General features: G+C 38.5%; 1 protein-coding gene across 1 annotated transcript in view; it reads right to left on the bottom strand.

Moving 5' to 3' along the window:
• Positions 1-20,615, bottom strand: part of LOC140231858 (delphilin-like) — a 48,711-nt gene that overhangs the window by 17,237 nt on the left and 10,859 nt on the right. The window contains 12 exon segments of the mRNA XM_072312009.1: positions 450-655; positions 2,010-2,223; positions 2,904-3,271; positions 4,758-4,976; positions 7,657-7,704; positions 9,609-9,797; positions 12,630-12,701; positions 14,400-14,474; positions 16,204-16,356; positions 16,936-17,087; positions 17,796-17,866; positions 18,556-18,758. Of these exon segments, the coding sequence (XP_072168110.1) occupies positions 450-655; positions 2,010-2,223; positions 2,904-3,271; positions 4,758-4,976; positions 7,657-7,704; positions 9,609-9,797; positions 12,630-12,701; positions 14,400-14,474; positions 16,204-16,356; positions 16,936-17,087; positions 17,796-17,866; positions 18,556-18,758 (1,970 nt within the window).

Genomic DNA, 20,615 nt, shown 5'->3' with positions numbered 1-20,615 from the left:
GACAGGATTGAAAATATAATTTTGATTGGATAGATATATGCATTGTGACAATTTTCATGTACTTCTATGTATGATTATCATCTTTCATAATTATATGAATTGCGAGTAGATGAAATGTTTGAGGATGCCTTCATCCATCACAAAATCAAAACCTAGACTATCACTTTAAAGTGCGGGCAAATGTCAACCAAAGCCTAATCTAAGATGGTTATTATAACCTGCCCAGCTTTGACTATCTTTGCTGGATGACAAACTGTACTTTTAATCACAGCATATGATTAAATCCAGTCATTGCATATTTGAAGATGAAATAAAAAATATCTAGCATGTAAATACAATAGAATTTCTCATATTTAACAATGGTCACTTTGAGATGGAAGAAGAGGACAATGGCACCTTGAAAGAACACTTTATTAAAAAAAAAAGAAAAAAGTGGGCGTCTTTCTTACCCCACTCCAGACAGTATTCTCTGTGTCCTGTAGCTTCTCCCAGTTGAGCCTCTTGACCGACATCTTCCCCTCTCTGGTCCAGTTATTGTTGACCTCTCCCGGGACCGGTGGAGGGGGAGGGGGTGGCGGCGGTGGTGGAGGGGGCGGTGGGGATGTGGGCGGGGGCGGGGGACTCCGTGGAGAGGATGTTGAGGAGGAGGCCATGTCTATTACAAGAATAGACAAAAAATTCTAGTATGAAATTGAAGGCTCTATACTTTATAAGGATAGAAAATAAACAATCAATGTACAGCTAACACATGTATGTGATGGTGTTTGAGAAGTGTAGGCCCATGAATCGTCCGATGAACTGATAACTGGAATATTTCATACAGCCATCCGTTTGCCTAAACAAGACACATTGGACACACAAACAAATTTCTTCCAGAAATGTCAAACGTCAGACACAGAGGGTAACCTCACTTGCTGTATTAATATCTTGGTGGGTGTTTTTCCCACCTGCACTTAATGTATCTACGATAAAGAATGCAAAGTCAGCAGAGCGCCGAATGAGTGATCCAATGGCTTGCTTTGGATACTCTTGCTTGCTATCGGTCACAACAAGTAAATTTCTTCACACAAAACTTCACTGTCTTTTCTTTCTCCTTATTAGACATGGTGGTACAACAATCACATATCAAACCCACTCTACACCTCACTAGATTTGCATGATACTTCAAATCATTTTTTTTTCTTTTAAATAAAAGGAAGAGTATGATACACATTCACATTTAGTATGTGTTAAATGCTGCCAAAGTACACTGTGTTGTAAAAGCTGCTCGTAATATTCATAGCAATATTAGTAAAATGTTGGTATTGGCTTCAAGGGAGAGAGCTCATGCTTGTTAGTTAGGCAGATGCCAAACAAAAAGAAGTTCAAAAGGAAAACATTATATCAACCAGATATCAATCAATCAATCAATCAATCAATTCATTTATTGCACAGATATCACAAGCTTCAAAGACTTCTAGCAGAACACATTAAGTCATCAAATCCTCACTAACTGTTAACAGCAGCAGTAACGAAACATGTGTTTGATTTAGCAGTATATTTTTGCTGAATTCACATATCCTGGGGGTTGGTACTGGCATTGTTTTGTTGTTTTGGATGGCAAGAGTATACACAAAAGTGTGATACTGTTTAGACAGGAAGAAGTCCAGACATTTCAGCATGGAATGCAAAGGAGTTGGCAAGCACCAATATTACAAACCAAAAACAAGTATTCTGGCTCTACTTTTAGGATAATCTCTTAAAATTCATGTGGTAAAGATTTCTGAGAAGGTATAATGGTCATTACCAATATTTTTGAATGATACTACAGGACACCAGATGTATTATTTTTTATCTATTTATTATTTTTTTTGTCATGATATTAATTTTGTTTACAAAGAAATAGAGTGACACGTTTACCACCTTTCTTTCAGGTGGGCCTGACAGAAAATATATTGTGCATCATAGAGCACAAACATGAAACAAAAGTGAAAGGATGAAGGTGCATGGATGCCTGCTGAAGTTCTTACCCGCCTCATCACCATTGATCATGGTTGACTCCAGCGAACCGTTGTGCTCCTCCGTGGGCAGGGGGATGACGGGGGGAGGGAGGGGGCGGGCCTGGGTCTTGGGCGGGGACTGGTGGCTGTTGCGGATCAGATCCTCCACCCGCTCCTGGATGCTCTTGTCCGAGAGGGGCGGGCTGGCGGAGTGGTTGAGGCCGGTGCTGGAGCCAGGGGAGGCCTGAGGAAGGGACAGAGAGATTGGACTGAAGATCACACATTGAGTTGAAGTTGCCGATATCATCTTGAATCTGTGCTTCAACATTAATCACTGAAGGCAGCTTTGTTTAATTTCTGGATGCTCAGCCCAGTTATAAAATGTATGTTACCATGTTCTAATGAAAACTGAGCAAAGAAAATAGGATTATATCGGGAATGTTCTAATGAAAACTGAAAATAAAGTTTGAATTGAGTAAATGTGATTTCTCACTCTTTTCTATGTGTCTGTGACTCAATGATGACACAATGCACACACTGCATCATCACACTCTGTATGGTTTTTGCTCTGTGAAATTGTGTCAATTTTTTTTTAAACATGAGGTTTTCTTGAATAACTTCTGCTGGTTAGTACTCAAGTAATTCTTACTATGATTTTCTCCTTATAAATGAATATGACGTGAATTACATAAACATGTATGTAGTGACTAAAAGACTTTTTTTTTTCAATGTACATTGCCTGAAGTACATGTATTTATGCTATTATTTGCCTGTTGCTATTTTCATCTCGATGTCAATAATCATTTTGGTTGGAAGACAAATGAAGAATATGTGTTCCTGCATCACTCTGTATCTGTATCTATATAAAGGTGATTGAACTACTAGTACATTATGTTATCATAATCTTGAATTTAAGAGTCTTACATGTGACTCCAGATTGTAGGAGTTGTGGGCTTGGGATGACTGTCTCCTGGAACTCGATTCTCGCCTCCTCTCCCTCTGCCGGGGCGGAGGACTGCCTCCGCTGCTGTCCGACACGCTCTGCCGGAACTGCTGCTCCCCGGGCGTGGAGAAGTAGAAGTTGGGCGAGGCGCTGGACGCCACCATGTGGGCCTCGCCGCGGCGACCACCGGTCGTGCCGCTGTGTCGTGAATTGTGGTTGTTTGCGCTGTCGCTGGGGGCGCTTCTTTCTCGCTGGGACCTGGGGGGTCTTGGCACTGATCTCGATCGGGGTTGGCGGTTGCTGGGGGGCATCGTAGCACTCTCCTCATCTGACACTAAGTCAGCGACAACTAAACGAGACAATCACACATGCATCCTCCTCTAAATGAGATCTCCATAATACAATTTCAATATTGTCTCTGGCATGACAAGACTTTGTATCTCAAATTTTGGTAAAAATCACTTTTTTGGACAGAATGTTAAATAATCAGTTGAGTAATGTACAGTATTTTCCAAATCCTAGATGTCTTTTATCCATCAAATGAAGCCACTAGAGCATGTGAAAAGTAAGGCAATCCCATTTTGAGATACAAGGTTTTGTCACTCCAGCAACGGTATTCATCTCTTTCTCCCCTGCCCTCCCAACCACATATCGACTGCGGAAAATCCAAGTCCACTCTTACTTCCAACTTTACCTTTTATAGTTGGTTTACGTAACAGAGAGAGTACTTTCAACATTCATATCAAATATACTGATCTGGGAGCAATGGGAACACGAACAGAAATCTTGTGAATTACAAAGCAGTTTTATAAGGGATGATGCATAAACATCTACATGGTGTATGGGTAGCGGGATGTCACGGTGGTATGCATGCATGAAAAATTCTGGTCATGTGTCACTTTAGCATCATGAGGCGAACACATTTGTGATCATAGGAACACACGCTTGTGCTGCAACCGTTGTGGATCTGATACGACATCAAAATGTGTGCACACAGTAACATCTATTCACATTGTCATGCATTAGGCAGTTATCAATGTAACAACATTCATGCATTGGTCGCGAGTGTGACACAGGACTTGCAACTCACCTTTGTTACAACGTGCAGTAACTCTGCGAGCTTTTTGTTGTTGTGTGAAACAGCCATAAACAAGCATTATTCATTTCAATTTACTGAAACAGAGCCTATAATCTAACACACATTAAATTACTTAAATTAGTGAATGAACATGTATTAGGTTCTGATCCAACATTCAATATCTATTCAAATTTTAATGAATCAACCTCTAGTCTTGATAGAAACATAACACCTTATGATTTCACTGGTATGCTCAATTCAAGCACGATTAACCAGTGCTTATAGTTTGTTAGGCAGCTTGTAACACAGTATTCACATGTAGTTCTGACAAATGCTGTCCATGTGAATGAAACAAATATCTACAAATTTATGTTCATACAAAATGATTTGACTAGTTTCACATTTGTGGACTCCATATATGCGCAATTCAGAATTAGTGTAAGGAATTACCTCTACAATGCCACAATTTACTGAAGTTTGTTTTGGTTATTGCCTTTTTCAAACATGAGGGGGGTTCGTTGAAATCTGAAAAGTTTCACAAAGGGGTGCCATCATTTTCTATCCATTAACTGAAGGAAAAATTTGACCTCAACAAACTGTAATTATGAACTGATAATTTAATTGTGGAGGGTTAGAAGACAGTCACTCTATCATGACAGGAGCTTGTACAAAAGATTGTTACTACAGTAGCTGTTAATCAGTCAGTTATCTTTAATGGTCTATGTCAGACATAGACATATAATATGTTAGTACATACCTGCCATGGGGTTCCTCACGTAAGAACCCATTTCCCCGTGCTCAAAACCCCCCGTATTCACTAAAAAAGAATCCGACAGGCGTGATCGTCTGCGGCCAGCAGGGAGGGAGTGGAAGCTGCCGTACCGGCCCGCGCGGCCCTGGGGCACGTAGCGCGGGGCCGAGGCCCGGCTGTAGAACAAGCGCTCATCAGGCAGAAAGTCTTCAGCCTCTTCAAAATCTGCCATGCAAAGTGGGGGGAAGGTGGGGGGGGGGGGAGTGGAAGGGAAAGGGAGGGGAGAGTTAGAGGTGTATGAGGGAGAGGAGATTTTAGCCAGTGGCATTTTTAGCTGCTAGGTATTTCTGTTAATTTGAACTTATACTTCAAGCGCTGATGGATTCAGATGCAGGGAGGGATATGCACAGCACATCATTTGCTCATTTAAAAAAATAAATAAATAACTAACATGAAACAAATGCATACAATTATCCCATGATGACACTGAGCATACAATCTTATTCACAAACATTGTGGATGAGAGTTAAAGAATTATATCCTGATGAATGAAGTGAACAAAAAAAAAACCCTGGTTCTAATGTGTACATTTTTGTAACCTTTGCAGACAAGATCTATAATGATATAGAGGTAAACGCACACAGGTTCAGCCATACATCTACATTCTGAGCACAGACGAGATACATTTTGTGTTTTTGAAAACACAAAACATGTGAAAGTACATGTATACGTTATGCAGTGCAGTGCTCATACTAACATACAGCTCTGTAAACCTGTTTAATCAATAGTGCTCAAGCTTTGTCACTATATGTAACAACCCAAAACCTACCCAGGTACATAAAAGTCTGATAAAGTAATGATACAGATATAGGATCTTTCAAAAAATATATACGAATGCCAGAAATATATATATATATATATATATAGTATAGTAAGCAAGCATCATCATCATGAAGGAATAGCACAATTGAGAAATGATGAGGTTGATTGGTTTCACAGGATGATTGGACATGTGGTATGGTTCAGGTTGCTAGCTAAAACTTCTCGTAAAATATTTCTTAGTTATCCTTGCAAGCATGGATGAGCAGTCCCTTGATTTCAACTCATGCATACAGGTATCATGCATATATGATGTTTTTCTTATCATCATGTGGTACTAAAGCTCTTCACACATAAAATTGCTGAACACCCCTTGAATTGTTGTTTGCCTATCCCCCCATCCCCATTCTTTTTTCTTTCATTCTTTTTTTTTTTAATTGTTTTATAGGTGGGAGGGGGGAGAAGAAGGTTAAGTTTTGATAGACATGTTTACATAAATTTTCTGTGACCAATATTCAATTATTTTTGTATATTTTCCAAATATCAAATCATTTCTATTTCAAATGAACCATTCAACATACTTATCGTGAGAAATAATATGATACACAGTAGTTATGGGTAAACTCGGCCCCCAGCACATGCATTATCACTAGTTGTACTGTGCGCGCTGGGGGGGGGGGGGGTTTACCGCTAGGCCGAGTTTACCCATAACTATGGTATTCTATTCCATGATAAACATTCTAGAATGCCCTGCTAAATGACAGAATGGTGCACATGAAATGGACCAGAAATGACAACATTTTACCATGACCCAGGACATAAAGATTGTATAAGTGAAGGAAATATGTTGAAGAAACATAACTCAAAGTACGTATCAGAACATGCAATACAGATAGAGACACAGATGATTATAAATCTCAGTGAAACAATATACAGGATATATATATATATATATATGAGACTAAATGATAGCAAATGTTGCTAGAAGAGATGAAATTAAGACCCGGGTTGACATTCAAAATGGAGTTGAGAGGTACAACACACATTGACAACTACTCCCTCAAGGAAAATCCAGCATCCTGAGCAGAAGCCACATGTAAGCATTTCTACAAACACTTCTGCAAAGATGTGTGGGTGGCTATGACAACTACATCTAACTTCAAAGACACCTTTACACCTGTCTTTAAACGTCTAACTTACATTTGTAGACCACTCTGCTACCTATATTTGCAATTACATTGCAAAATATAAGAATGAATTGAATGAGACATAAACTTCTCATTGCCATAGAATTCAACAATATTTTTTAAGCTTTTTCAATTAGTCCATAGTAAGAAGAGTGTTCAAATTGATGAAATTCTTCCACTGAGTTGTTTTTATTGCAACCCATGGACAAATCGTTCTGCATCGACACAAATAAGCACTGAATTGTTCAGTATTTTAAAAGTACATTGTATGTACGCCCATGATTTCTTTGGTCATGGCTTCTGGCTACTACAAAAACGAAAAAAAAAAAAAAAAAACTCATCAATTCAGTGCTTATTTACGTCAATGGAGGGCAATTTGTCTATCAGCTGCTTAAGAAAGAGTGTACTGCTTTGGTAACTCCTCAAAGTATGATCACAAATGCATTACTGCAAGAGACAAGCTACAGGTGTATCTATGGTCTACAGTTGAAGGGCAACTCATTTCTGTTCAAGATATTCAACAATTCCAGGCAAATATAGGCCTTAAAGACCAGAAAAATAAAAACAAAGCCAAAATAGAGAAGCGGAGGAAATGAAAGGTTGAACGTTATAGTCGTTGCAGATTACATGAATACTCAGTCAGAAAATAGAAATGGGTATTGTGAGAAATTGAAAATGCGCTGTAGACCATATCCTGAGAGGCAGGTAAATGATAGAGAAATATGGTGTATTAAAAAAAAAAAAGATTAAAAAAAATATTTTGGAAAGCTTTTGTAAAATATAGTGAGAAAGCTGTAAGGAAATACCACAGGAACCAATAGAAGACGAATGGTGCATATGGTATATGAGATGAGAAGCTACAGATCTTGACTGCAGATATTTCTAAGCTTCATCTTTACCTCTTTCATTGACGGGTAAGTATATCTTGTGAAGATTTCGTTCGGAAACTACAGGAAACGAGTGAAACATAACAGACTCTAATCACATATTAATAATCAGAAATATCATCACTTGTCTAAATGCATCAGAGTGGTTCCGTAATTAAACCATCTTCTAATGCTGAAATGACATTATGTACAAAGTATTGTCGTGGGTACGGCAAATAGCCATGAGCTTCAAGGGTGATTAGGGTTAAAATGTTTTGATTTTTTTTTTTTGTTGTGGACTCTTGTGATACTCATCTGACACACTGTGCCATATCAAAACATAAGGTTGAAATTGAGAGGGCTTGTAATACAAGTGTAACATTGCTAATATTACATTTCTTTGCTTACATGTATTCACAATAACTTGTTATATAAAATAGCATACATACTTATGATACAGGCCGGCAGTGCATGGCAAAAGTTATAGTGCACGCAAAATATAACGATTGCAAACGATAACCCACTATCGATGTGACTATCGAATTTTGCTCCCTCACTTTAATCATCGAGTACTTGAATCCCGCATCTTATCGACGCGATTGCGCCACAACCGCGATATGCTTTGCTCGATATTATCGTTATTCTCGATTCTCGCTAGCTATGCCAGCAACTTATCTATGTGGGACTAGACCTTCAGCGGTAGATGAAAACAGCAGGTTCGCTACTTTTACAGAGACTGATCTACATAAACAGTATCTTAGGCGATAAGGACGCAAAGAAAACAAAGGCTGTCATCAACTACGCCCTACGAATTTTGGACTCCTACTGTTCTGAAAAAGGAATCAATCCGACGGATATTGAGCAAGTCAACCTAAGGTTTGTGCCGCTTTCTCCGTACATTCTATGCGGAAGTGCGCCGTGGAAATGGGCAGCGTATGTCAGTATACGCTAAACGCTCTTTGATCACGCTACGCTATGAACTTTTACAACGACATTTACAACACACTCTCGGCATCCACATGTGCAGCAATGCCATGGTGACTTCAATGATGGTGACTTGCTACATAAAGTGAAATTCAACGCCTACAATGCCTGGCACGAGCCTTGTGTTTAAATCCAGTAGATCCCTAATCCTACAATACATCATCTACTCCTGGTCCTGGACCCAGTGCAGTGAGTAGGGCGTCTAACGTGTTAGATCCATAGACATAACGTTACTTATACTAGGGTCAAGTGTTAACTAGCTCTGTCGCTCATAGATCTAACGTTAGTCCTAACCTATCGTACTGTTTGCACTGTTGGATCTAGATCTAGATATACTATAGACCCTAGACTCGATAGTAGAATTTGGATCTTCAGGTTTTTGTCTACACACGTTCAAAGAAACTGGTACATGTATTGTCTAGACACGTGTAGAGTCTTAAATGATCTAGGCTTTCGTATTTTTTTCAATTTATCTTGCCTGGGTATGTATGCTATTTCATATAACACATAGTGCATGACATCTTATTGCACTATAACAAGTACCAAGCACCTCCAAATTCTGAATTTGCCCTCAGGCAATTATATTCAATTCGGCCTGCGGCCTCATTGAATATAACTGGCCTTCGGGGCAAATTCAGAATTTGTCAGTGCTTATATTGTTATAGTGCATTCAGCCTCATGCACTATATATATACTGTGAAATTGTGCATCAACCTTATCTTGGAGACTTGAGGCACCTTTCACGATACACAATGAAACATGTCATCAAAGTTCATTGACTCAGTCTTTCAATAAGCTCATTTGATTACTTTTATCTACATGTAGAACATATTTTTTCTTTGTAAGTTTACCTCATGGAAAGTAGACAGCAGCCTTTAAGTGCTCATTATGATAATTTAGCATACATACTACATGTTAACACTCATGCAGCCTGGAAAAATGTACCGATTAGTTTGTACATAGTTTTACATAGGCAGATATGTAATATATTTCTTTTTTACCATATCTTCTACCCCTTCTTCTTGGAATGGGGAATATGTCAGAATCGTCATCGGTGTCGTAGCTGTCATGGGTGAGGTCCGGCTGGCTGCGGTGCCGCATTCTCCGCGGATAGGTGCCCGCTGCCTCGCTGTACACCGACCCGTCCACAGAACCACGTGTGGAGAATCGCGGTGCTTCGAATTCATCAGCTGCCGATTTCAATTGGGATGCATGTTAGAACGAGAAGGCAAAGCAGAAACAGGATGTTGTGGGTCAATAAGGGATCAAGCTGGCAGCCGAGGGGGCGGCATGGGAGGGGGGATAGGGGTTGTTAATAGATTGCGCAATATTGTTTGTTTGGTTTTTTTTCTTTTCCTATCTGAACTTCTCAAATTTCATGCAACATTTTGAATAAACAAATGCAAGATATTCAAAATTGAAAAGCACAGCCACAACTTTCAAGACTATAAATTTTGATTTCTTGCCACTCTCCACATTTCAACATCTAAAAATGATAGAATTATAAATGCACTTGATTAAGTTTCACAATGATGAAAGTTACTGCAGCAAGTTACTTGCCAACACTAAGCCATGATGCACACTGTACTAGTATATTTTCTAGCACATGAAAATTCTGATGAATATAAACATGAAATAACAACAATGACAAACGGACACGATAAATGTGATTGTATACACTTGCACTGTGATAGGTGGGATACACCGGAAATATATGCATATTGTGAAGTTCCTATACTGATCCAAACAGTGCATAATTTGAAGCAACAAAATTTGCAGCCAGGTGTTGTGGGCAAAATACACATGACGCAACACACTACAGAGTAGCAGGATGAAGCACATTAACATAGACCCCGTTTACAGCGCGGGGCTGGGCTGAGCCGCAGCCGAGCCCAGCCTCAATTGCGAGGCCGAGCCCCTCAATTTTGTCCGTTTACACTGCCGGGCTCGGCTGCGCTTTCAATTCAAACCTTTCAATATTTTGTCGTAGTGGTGCTCTGCCCGTAAACAAACGCAATTTGATATAGCCTGGTTTTCAGACCCTTTGCCAACTGGATTCCGTGGCGACGAAGTCGCCGTTCGGGCAAAGGCCGGGCAAAGGCGAAGTACGGGCAGAGGGTCTGGAAGGCAGACGCGTTTACACTGAAATTAAGGAGGCCGAGGCCAAGCCTCACACTGTAAACGGGTCATAGGCAATGGAATTTGAAGCAATCATTTATTTGATTGCTTTGATTGTCGAGCCCAGGGGTGTCTGCTGGTCAATCAGACACAGAATAAGACCACACTGGCTCAGTCTCTGACAGACTTTTTCCAAACAATGCCACATTTAAAACCAGCACACCTACTGGCACAATGGACCAATTTCAAAAGAAAAGTCATAAACTATTGTGAAAGCTGCACTGAATTAAATTTTGTCTGTTAGTACTGCTGTCTCTGTTGTAGACGGTTACATGTTATTTTCACTCATGCACTACTTAGTTTACCTCATTCTTTTTCATCCTCAACTGTCACAGTGTACCAATTTTTAAATATTTGGAATTATTTGGAAAATACATACACAAATAAATTGCTGCTCATTTTGCATTTTCATACTAGATACTTTCACCCGTTTCATGTTTAATGCCATGAGATTCCAAACCATAATGCGAACAGAATGGTAGCATTAAAAGTGGTAGAAAAGTCATTAGACTGACTGAAAAAAAAAAGAGAGAAAAAGTTACTATCTGTGCATAAATGTAATGGATTTGGCTGCATCAGGCACAAATAAATGTATGTGACATGACTACAAGTGTTTGGAATATGGACATGAAATGGATACAGAAAAAACAAACAAACAAACAAACAAACAAACAAATGAGCAAACAATCCCTGATTGCTAATACATGTAGTTTTAACAATGATGATTGATGACAATAAAGGAAAAAATAAAAACAAACCAAGAACCTGTGTATTCTAAAATGAGAATTACAAATGTAAGTCAATTTTAGCATGCATTGTTAGTACCTGGAAGGATATAAACAACTGGTGCTGTCCAAGCTAAACAATGAACAAGAATAAAAGAAGAAAAGAAGGTCCTGTCTCATACGATATGATGGAATAACATACTCTCTTTGCATAATAAATTTGATTTACAACCACTGAAAAACAGAGAATGCTCGTCTAAAAGACGTATAAGCATGGCATTATAGGCTTTGTCTACGAATGCAACAAAACAGAGCAGTTACTTTTGTACATAAGAGGTATAATTTTTTCTCCCCATTTTAAAAAGGGGTAACAGCAATAACCATGTGATGGTTTAAAAAAAAACAAAAAAAAAACAGAAATCACCGACAGTGACACGAGTTGCTGACATTGTGATTTTCAGTGATAAGTTGTGTGAAAATTTAACCAAAGGTTATAAAAACTGCAGACAGCAAGGGAATTAGTGATAATCATGCAAAAAACAATCGATTATCATAAGAAAAGACTCTATTTGGAGGAGACATAAGGGCATAAGGGTTTTTGGAAGTGCGTATTCAACATCGACACTGCAAGGTACTCACAGAGATATTATGAAAGAAAGGAGAAAATGTCAAAGAAAACGTGTTAGTAAAGGATTCGTGGTTGTGATTTGGGGACGTACTTATCAAAACAGTGCAGGTCTCAGAGGTCAATATTACTAATTTAATCTGACTCTCAAACAGAGTTATCAAGCATGATGTTACCAACTGTATCACTTCAATACACTTTATTAAGTAGGCCATTCACTGATTGTGTTATGAATACAACATTGGCAAGGTCTAAATAGCAACTTTTCTCTTCAATGGCTGTACTTCCACAGAACAACAGGGCATGAATTAAATACCAGTAATGATGAACAGATGATATTAGTGCTTATGCTTCTATTTCTTCTTTTTCTTCATGGTATCAGCACACAAGGTAATGCATAATTAGTATGATGATTTTGTTAAAAATTATGTACTGACATTTGACATTCTGTCATTTTTGTAAAGTGGTTAGAATGCCAAGAATATTGTTCGTACCTGAGCTGACCATAGCAGGTGGATAAGATCCATCTGTGTAGCGTTTGCTGATCAACTTTGGTTCTCCGGAATCTAATCAGAGAGATTGCATTTCCATCAAGTAGATTGCACATTTGTTAAATTATAGTTGCGTTCACATTATTGTAATCTTCAAAGTTTCAAGCTTTGATGATCAGCTTGGAGGTTTAAACTACAATGTGCGTCCATACAACACCTTAAATCTAAAAGATTGAGTCTTTGAGCGAGATTCCACTCGATGATTAAACCATAGGACACAAAGAAATACATGTACATACATGTAGCACTTGGGATAAACCCAATAATGTGCAATGATACTGTAGTGTACAACAGGCACTGGAGGTCAACCCAAAAGCTGAGGGGTAATAGGTTTCACAGAGAGGTCACCCTAACCTACAAGTTTGTTGATTATTGTGTCCACATGACACAAATCAACGAGTAGGGACTCCCTGTGGCTCTTGGATAGAGCGTCAATCTTCTGATGACTTGTGGTCCTAATCAGCAACTCATCTTTACGATCGCTAACCTTCAAGTCTGTCAACACAGGACTAAACTACAAGCTTACCATCGAAGATTGAAACTTCAAGATTATGTTTAAGTTCTTGAACATCGTGTGAATACAAATTATGACGCAGTCATCTTACAAAAGCCTTCCAAAAACGGTCATATTTAGCTGTAGTTCAGAAATCCAGTACAGGGGTGGGGGAAACATGCAATGCTGGTATGCATGGAAACTTGTATTATACAGATACTATGATTTATTCTAAGCCTACTGGTATGAAATCTGTAACAGTTTATGCTGAAATTGTTGGTATCTTCGTACACAACTTTAAACAATTTTTATAAAGCAGGGGTATGCAAAAGGAAAAATGGATTTTAGTTATGAATATCAACATTCCACTTTACCTAACTTTGTCTAAATCAAAAAATGTTAATGCTTTAAGGAAATGATAGGGATGACAAAAGCTTCATCTACTCTCACTGGCCTGTTAGACTTTTTTTTCTCATCTATGCAAAAATGTCAACCTTAACTCAGCAAAATTCCATATGAGTCTGAGAACTACCAGCTCAATGATTAGATGTCACATTCTGTGAAAAAAAAAAAAAAAAAAAAAAAAATCTAAAGTTTTATCTTGTGGAGTGTACACATTGCACTTAGTTTGCTTGACTCCATTATCTTGGATATCATGCTGATTAAACCTTCACTAGGTTGAACTTGGTTGACATGATTGCACCCGTCAGTATGACTTTGGAAGAAAAAAATAGAAGACTTGAATGAAGACTTGAATGCATGAAAAATGTTTCATGTCATGGATACCCATTTTAAAGTTAACAACATGCTGGGTATGCAGCAATATCAATTCACCTGTGGATCGATCAAAATTGTATCATCCTTTTTCACTGCCTTGAGGCAGGTAATTTGCATTCCTGATGGCAATACTTTTGTTGCTGTCATTGTTGTGGTTGTTGTTATTGGTGGTGGTGGAGGTGGTGTTAATGTTGATGTTGTTATTCAACTTGGCAAATGAATTTAGAAGAATCAAATCTTTGTGACTGACTTTGTCATTAAAATCACTGTCAGGATATGGAGGCCAAAAAAAAAAAGAGTCATGATAATGATATAGACAGCGGTGCAAGCAGACTCTCTAATGCAATAATGAAATAAAAAAAGGACAAATAATAGTTAGGGTGAAAAACAATAACTTATAAACCTTTACTATCTTGCCCAAAAACTTCAGGAGGGATACTCACAATCAAGGTTGCCCAGGGAGCGGTGCCGACGCATCCTCCGCCGTCGCTCCTGCTGAAACATGTACGCTGCCTCTCCTAGTTTGGGGTATTCGGAATGGGACGGGATGGAGCGAGTTTGGTGGGGGTGGGTTTATTTTGTTTTGTTTTGGGGTGGGTTTTTCAAAATTTGATTCCGAAGCAAGCCAAGATGGACACGCATGCAAAACAGCAGAATCACAGAAAACAAAGTTGGATAGGAGAAAGAGAAAAACAAAGAAGAAAGAAGACAAATAGAAAAAGAAAGCAGCAAAATAAGAGGGTCAAACCAGGAAGCACAACAAGCCAACATCGTGCACGCAACTGTGAGGTGCTGAAGTCTACAAAAGGTCATGCGCATGCATTGAGATGTTACATGGTGTCTACTGTACAATGGGAGGTGGAATAATTAACTGTGTAGCAAATTACGTCTGGTCAACACGAAGCACTGAGAATGTTCAGTCTTGCAACTCATTACTTGTAAATACATACAGTGATTCGTACTAACCTACATGAAGCATGAACATTACGTTTATCATACAGCTCAAATTGTTACATAATCAGAATACTAATGTAAATATCGTACATGTACAGTATACGTACACATTGTATGCACCACATAGAACAAACAGAACATTTACTGTACACCTTGTAATGAATGACAATAAACTTATATTGCCCCACTGAAATTATTGTATTTATAAAAGTACAAAAAAAGGCAACTTAAATTAATGTCTCTCCCTGATTTTCTCATGGTAGCATTTATTCATAACTATGATTTTCATAGAGTTCCGTAGCACCATGCCAACATATTTCTCTCCTATGTTCAATCTTACAGAAGCTAGTATATTTAATTCAAAACTGGTCTATAGTTATATATAGGTATATGATTAAGTCATATTTATAATATCTGCTGTTCATAACACATGAAGACATTCTCTAATTCCAGGCAATCAGATCTAAAGTATAACTAAAAAACATATTCACATTGTCAAGGTGCTCGTTTCCGCAATGTCACTTATTTCTTTGGTGGGTTCTTTTCTTTTCTTTTTTTTTTCCTGAGCCCTTTTATTCTCAAAGCTGAATATAAGAAAGTCTGCTAACTTGAAGTTGTTTTGCATCTAGGCTTTTTTTCCACTGCATATCAAGGCAGTTTTCATGAACCTGCTGAGCTCAGTGGCTTGGTATATTTTAGTACAAAGAAGGTTTCACAATTCAACAAAAGCGAAATTTCTACTTGCTAAACAAACCAGGGTGTGTAGTACTAAGAAATAAACAGCTAGCTCTAATGACTATTATCATCGAGGCAAAATGCCTGTGACTGTAACTTTCACAAACCACTTGGACGACACAAACTGAAGTGCAATGCAGTGTTCTGTTTTCAATTCAGTTTTGTATGCACGCATCCACACTGAGTCACTAAAACAAAACTCGATGCACGGATGCTCAGTTTATCAGCATTAAGGACACAATGGCAAGCGATTCAACTCTACAGCATCAATCATGTATGATTGTGTGTTTTGTGTGTAATCAATTTCAAGGCCATTGACCCAATATCTATTTTAGCAAGTATCTATCTATGTTCTATTCTATGTGCCTTTCTCTCACGGTACCTAATGGTATGGCTGTTAGCTGGCCGTCATGTTTTTCTTCATGGCGCAGGGTGAGCAACAGTGGGAACTAAATGCACACACTACACACTATAAAGAAAATGCGCACTGTCACAAACACACATACACTGTACATACACACATAATATCATATGAATGCACACTTCATCACAGCTCACCTGGCTCAAACTCCCCGGGAGCGCCAAAGACGACGTCGCCGTAGGAAGGCGTGATGTCGTAGCTGGCGGCACGGTTGTGGTTGCGGGACCTGGCCCGGCGTGATGTCTCCTCATCGGGGTGGAGCAGGCTATTCTTGGGCTTGTAAACAGCATCTGTGAACAAACGGGTCACATATCATTTACAATATACATCATGCTTAATAAACGATCTAGTGAGCTGCACACAGAAGCACTGATTCCACTATGATCATAACAATGACATCAGCTTCCTCAATAAAGCGAATCATCATGAATTATCACCATCACTGATACCATCAATATTAAATCACCAACAGCATCAACACTATTATCATCATCATTAACATCATCCTTCTCATTATCACTATCATCATCATCACCATCGCTATCATCAACATCATCACTATCATCATCATCATCATCATCACCATTATCATTATCATCATCATCACCATCACTATCATCAACATCATCACTATCATCATCATCATCATCACCATTATCATCATCATCACTTTTATCATTATCAGCACTACCATCAGCATCATCGTTGTCACTATCACAATCATCATCATCATCACTATCACCATCATCATCATCATCATCACTTTCATCTTCATCATCATCATCACTGCCCATGCCCATATCAACATGATCATTGCCATTTCAACCATCCACATAATTCTCATCCCACCAAACAATCAACATCTCTACCTGCGGCGTGTCTGTCGATGAGATAGATGACCTTCTTCTTGCAGCGCTCCTGCTGGTCGTCAGGCAGGATGTGGATGATGTATGGCCAAATGGTTCGCTTGGCGTTGGTGTCAAGGATTGGGAAGATTTCAACAATGAGAGCATCCAAATTCCTTACAGGAAAGAACAAAGGATGATGTTAATGACAAAGGATGACTTTGATTCACAACAATGACAACCATCTTGAAGTTCATAAAAGGCACAAAATTTTGACAGGATCTAGCCAAATCACAAGCATAAAAATATCTCCAGTCTACTTCTGAGAAAACATGACAACTCATGAACTTCAAAAGATTTTTTTTTTAAAGCACTAGTACAGTTATGCTTGCTGTACAATGCTACAGGATTCAAAAGCTGCAAGCACAAAAACTTTCATTTCCTGAGGCTGTTCAATGTATGAATCTCTAGACTCAATACAAGTGATGATAACCATGTACAAAGCTGGTGTGATTTTCTATAAATCCTGGAATAATTTGAAATAAGATGTAATCATGATGAAATTACACAATCTCTACATGGTGACAATTTAAACAAAACAGGAAGCAAATATGAACAACAAAAACAAGAAAGATGTCCAATTTTAATAGTGGTGACAAAAATGTTTCATCCTATTTTTTTTTTCTACACACACACAAAAAAAAAAATGAATGAACAGTCATAAGTTCTCTCTAACTTGATTGTATGCTCTGTCCTATTCAACTTTCATGTTTTGTATGCTTGTGTTTAACAGTTTGGCATATCCTTTGCTAAAATTCTCACCCTTTTGCCTTTTTAACACAAGGAGATGGGACTACATACCACAGAATATCGTCTGCACTCACCTGGTGTGATGGTAGTCACGGAGACACTTCTTGATAACCTTTCTCTCCTCAGACGTAAGATGGTGTTCCATCTGATGGAGAAGTCAGAGAACGCATGAGGAAGAAATCATTCTCAAAGGCAAGATAACTGTGCTGATAATGGGACACACACATGGCAAGTGCTTCTCCGAATCTCTAACAGTTGAACGAAGCACCAGATAATTCCCTCTATCTCCCATTGAACTATCGTTGCACTATGTGCAGTATTTGTTTTATAAAATGATTGCGACATGATGCCACCTGATGTCAACCTGTCTGCTACGCACACACACAAATAAGTAAACACTTTAACAGTCATACATTCTCTCTAACTTGATTGTAAAGTCTGTCCTATTCAACTATCATGTTTTGTATGCTAGTACAATGAGGCATATCCTTTGCTAAAATAGTCACACTTTTGCCCATTTACATCATTGAGTAAAAAATCCTCTCTTAGAAAAAGATGACCTCATGTTTTTTTTTATAGGAATATAGCTTCATGGTTTACATGAGATACAATTCATATAGGAAAGTACAATTGCTTCATCACAAATAATCAGAACCTAAACATTCAGTATGAATAATAAAACATTTATTGCTGTGTGTGAGTATAGGTACATTTCACATAATACAGCTGTATAGAAAGTAGGTCAATGTCCTTAATTTTGCCCAAGAGGATTACTGTTGATGTAAGGTTTGATTCTGCGTATCATTTTCATCATGCACATGTAGATCATCCTACCATTTCCTTGAAGGTTCGTCCGAGAGAGTACAGGTCCATTTTCCCAAGAGATTTTAGACCCGCCACACTCTCCCCATCGTAGGCCGTCGTCGTCGCCCGACTCGTTCCGGACTCCGACCACCACCCCGCCACGGACGTGACGTCACTCTGCAGCGTGGTGCTCGCCGCGCTCGACACCACGCTTGCGCTTGCCACAGATGTGCCTGCAGCAAATTGGAATGCAGTGGGGCTGGTATAAGCACATCAAATTATCCTCAAATGTATTAAGCTACCAGCTTCGCCATAACATACATACCATCTGTTTCACATCATGAACATATGATAATGCAGAAGCAATTTGGAAATTGAGTGATTTCATTAGCGACTGCATGGTGCCTCGCAATCTGCAGAAATGTTAATTGATTCTGCTTCATGCAATATGCAATATCAGTGGACTAAGAAACGAAACGAAAATGCCATTACTATGCTGCTTATGAATAGATGTTACATTCACATAATTGCCACCATGCTAACCATGAGGTGCAAGATGTGTTTTGATATGGATGCTGATTAATCTATTTATCGTATTCATGTGACATGTGTCAGTGATGTACATAGCTACAGATATGAATCGCTGGTGTGCAGTATAGCAATGTAAAAGACCTCCATAAAATAAATGATGCACACTTGTAGGCGAAATCTATGACAATTCAGACACCACAGGCTATTCTACACTCCTGGAATCAAATGGCACACTTATAAAGCAAAAGCACATACTGTTCCCCAGAGGACTTTTAAATCACGATGGAAGGTGTTACAATGTAGTTGGTTTTGGGAGCAAATACAGAGGGGTAGAATGAGATTTTAAATGAAAGTGAATTTCAATGTTTATTGCTAAAAACATAAACAAACAAAAAAAATTTAATGTTTTGCTTTGTCTATCAGAATACTGAAATAGAGTGATAGCACATCGGTTCTTTAGAAGTTCTGTAGTATATATTTATCTTCATCTCATCCTTACATGAAAGGAAATATATACATGTACTGCATTTGCCATATATGTTCACTAGTTTGCACTTTTGTATTCAACATCTCAAAAACTGGGACTAGTAAAGCAATTTTGCACATTGTAAAATTTGCGATTGAGGATCACTTTGACAGAAGGTGAGAGAAGTATTACCCTCTTTCGAGAGAAAAAGTTAGCACTTTCCCCTCCTTGGAAGCTTGAATATTTCTCAAAATTGGTCAACTTGATATTTGCACTAATAAAAACACTGTGAAAATGAAATTCATCACCTACACCAGAGCTCAACATTAATCCTTTTCTCTTGTGGCCTGTTCGGGTCACTAAAGTTTTTATATACGAAATTCTGGTGGTGCGAAAAAGAAATGTCAAAGCCTAGAATAAAAGAAAAGAAAACAATCTGTTCTGAATCTTAGTTGCACAACAAGCCATTAAAGAACAACCTTTCTGGAAATTTGGTGGACCTACATAAATTTTTAGTGGACTGGGCCATCACTAAAGCCCTTGTCAAGCCCTGTGTATACAGTAACACCGCATGTATACAGTAAAGTATTGGAAAAGTAATTGCGATCAAGCATTTAGAATAATCTTGACAGTCTCACCTTAATGATTTTAGTTTATCACAAAAAATACATTTCACATGTGTATACATGTGCTCGTTGGTTGATCTGTGGCTGTCCATTCCTAAATTCTCACAACCACTCAACTGCAAAAATTGCGATGATGATAGAGCCATTATCAAATATGAAGCCGACATACAATTAGCATAATGATAGACAGCACAGCTTTAGAGTAGCACGTCCCTGTAGGCTACAGCCCAAGGCACTGGAGTTCTGGCTAGAAATTCTCAATATTGATAACCTGAATGCTTAATAGTTTATGTCGAGGTGCTCTACGAAGAAAAAGGGGTGGCTTTCAGACTGTGTTTTCTCTAAACAGCTGTTGCCTCTAACCTAATTACACCCTATTTTGCCATAACTTTGCTATCAAAATAACAGGAGGCCGCTATCCAATTTGCTACTGAGATATGAGTGTATACTTGTCACTTGGAAATAAT

This window comes from Diadema setosum, chromosome 8 (genome assembly GCF_964275005.1).
Source record: "Diadema setosum chromosome 8, eeDiaSeto1, whole genome shotgun sequence".
NCBI lineage: Eukaryota > Metazoa > Echinodermata > Echinoidea > Diadematoida > Diadematidae > Diadema > Diadema setosum.
Note: the sequence above shows the minus strand (reverse complement) of the source record. Positions and strands in the feature narration are given on the sequence as shown.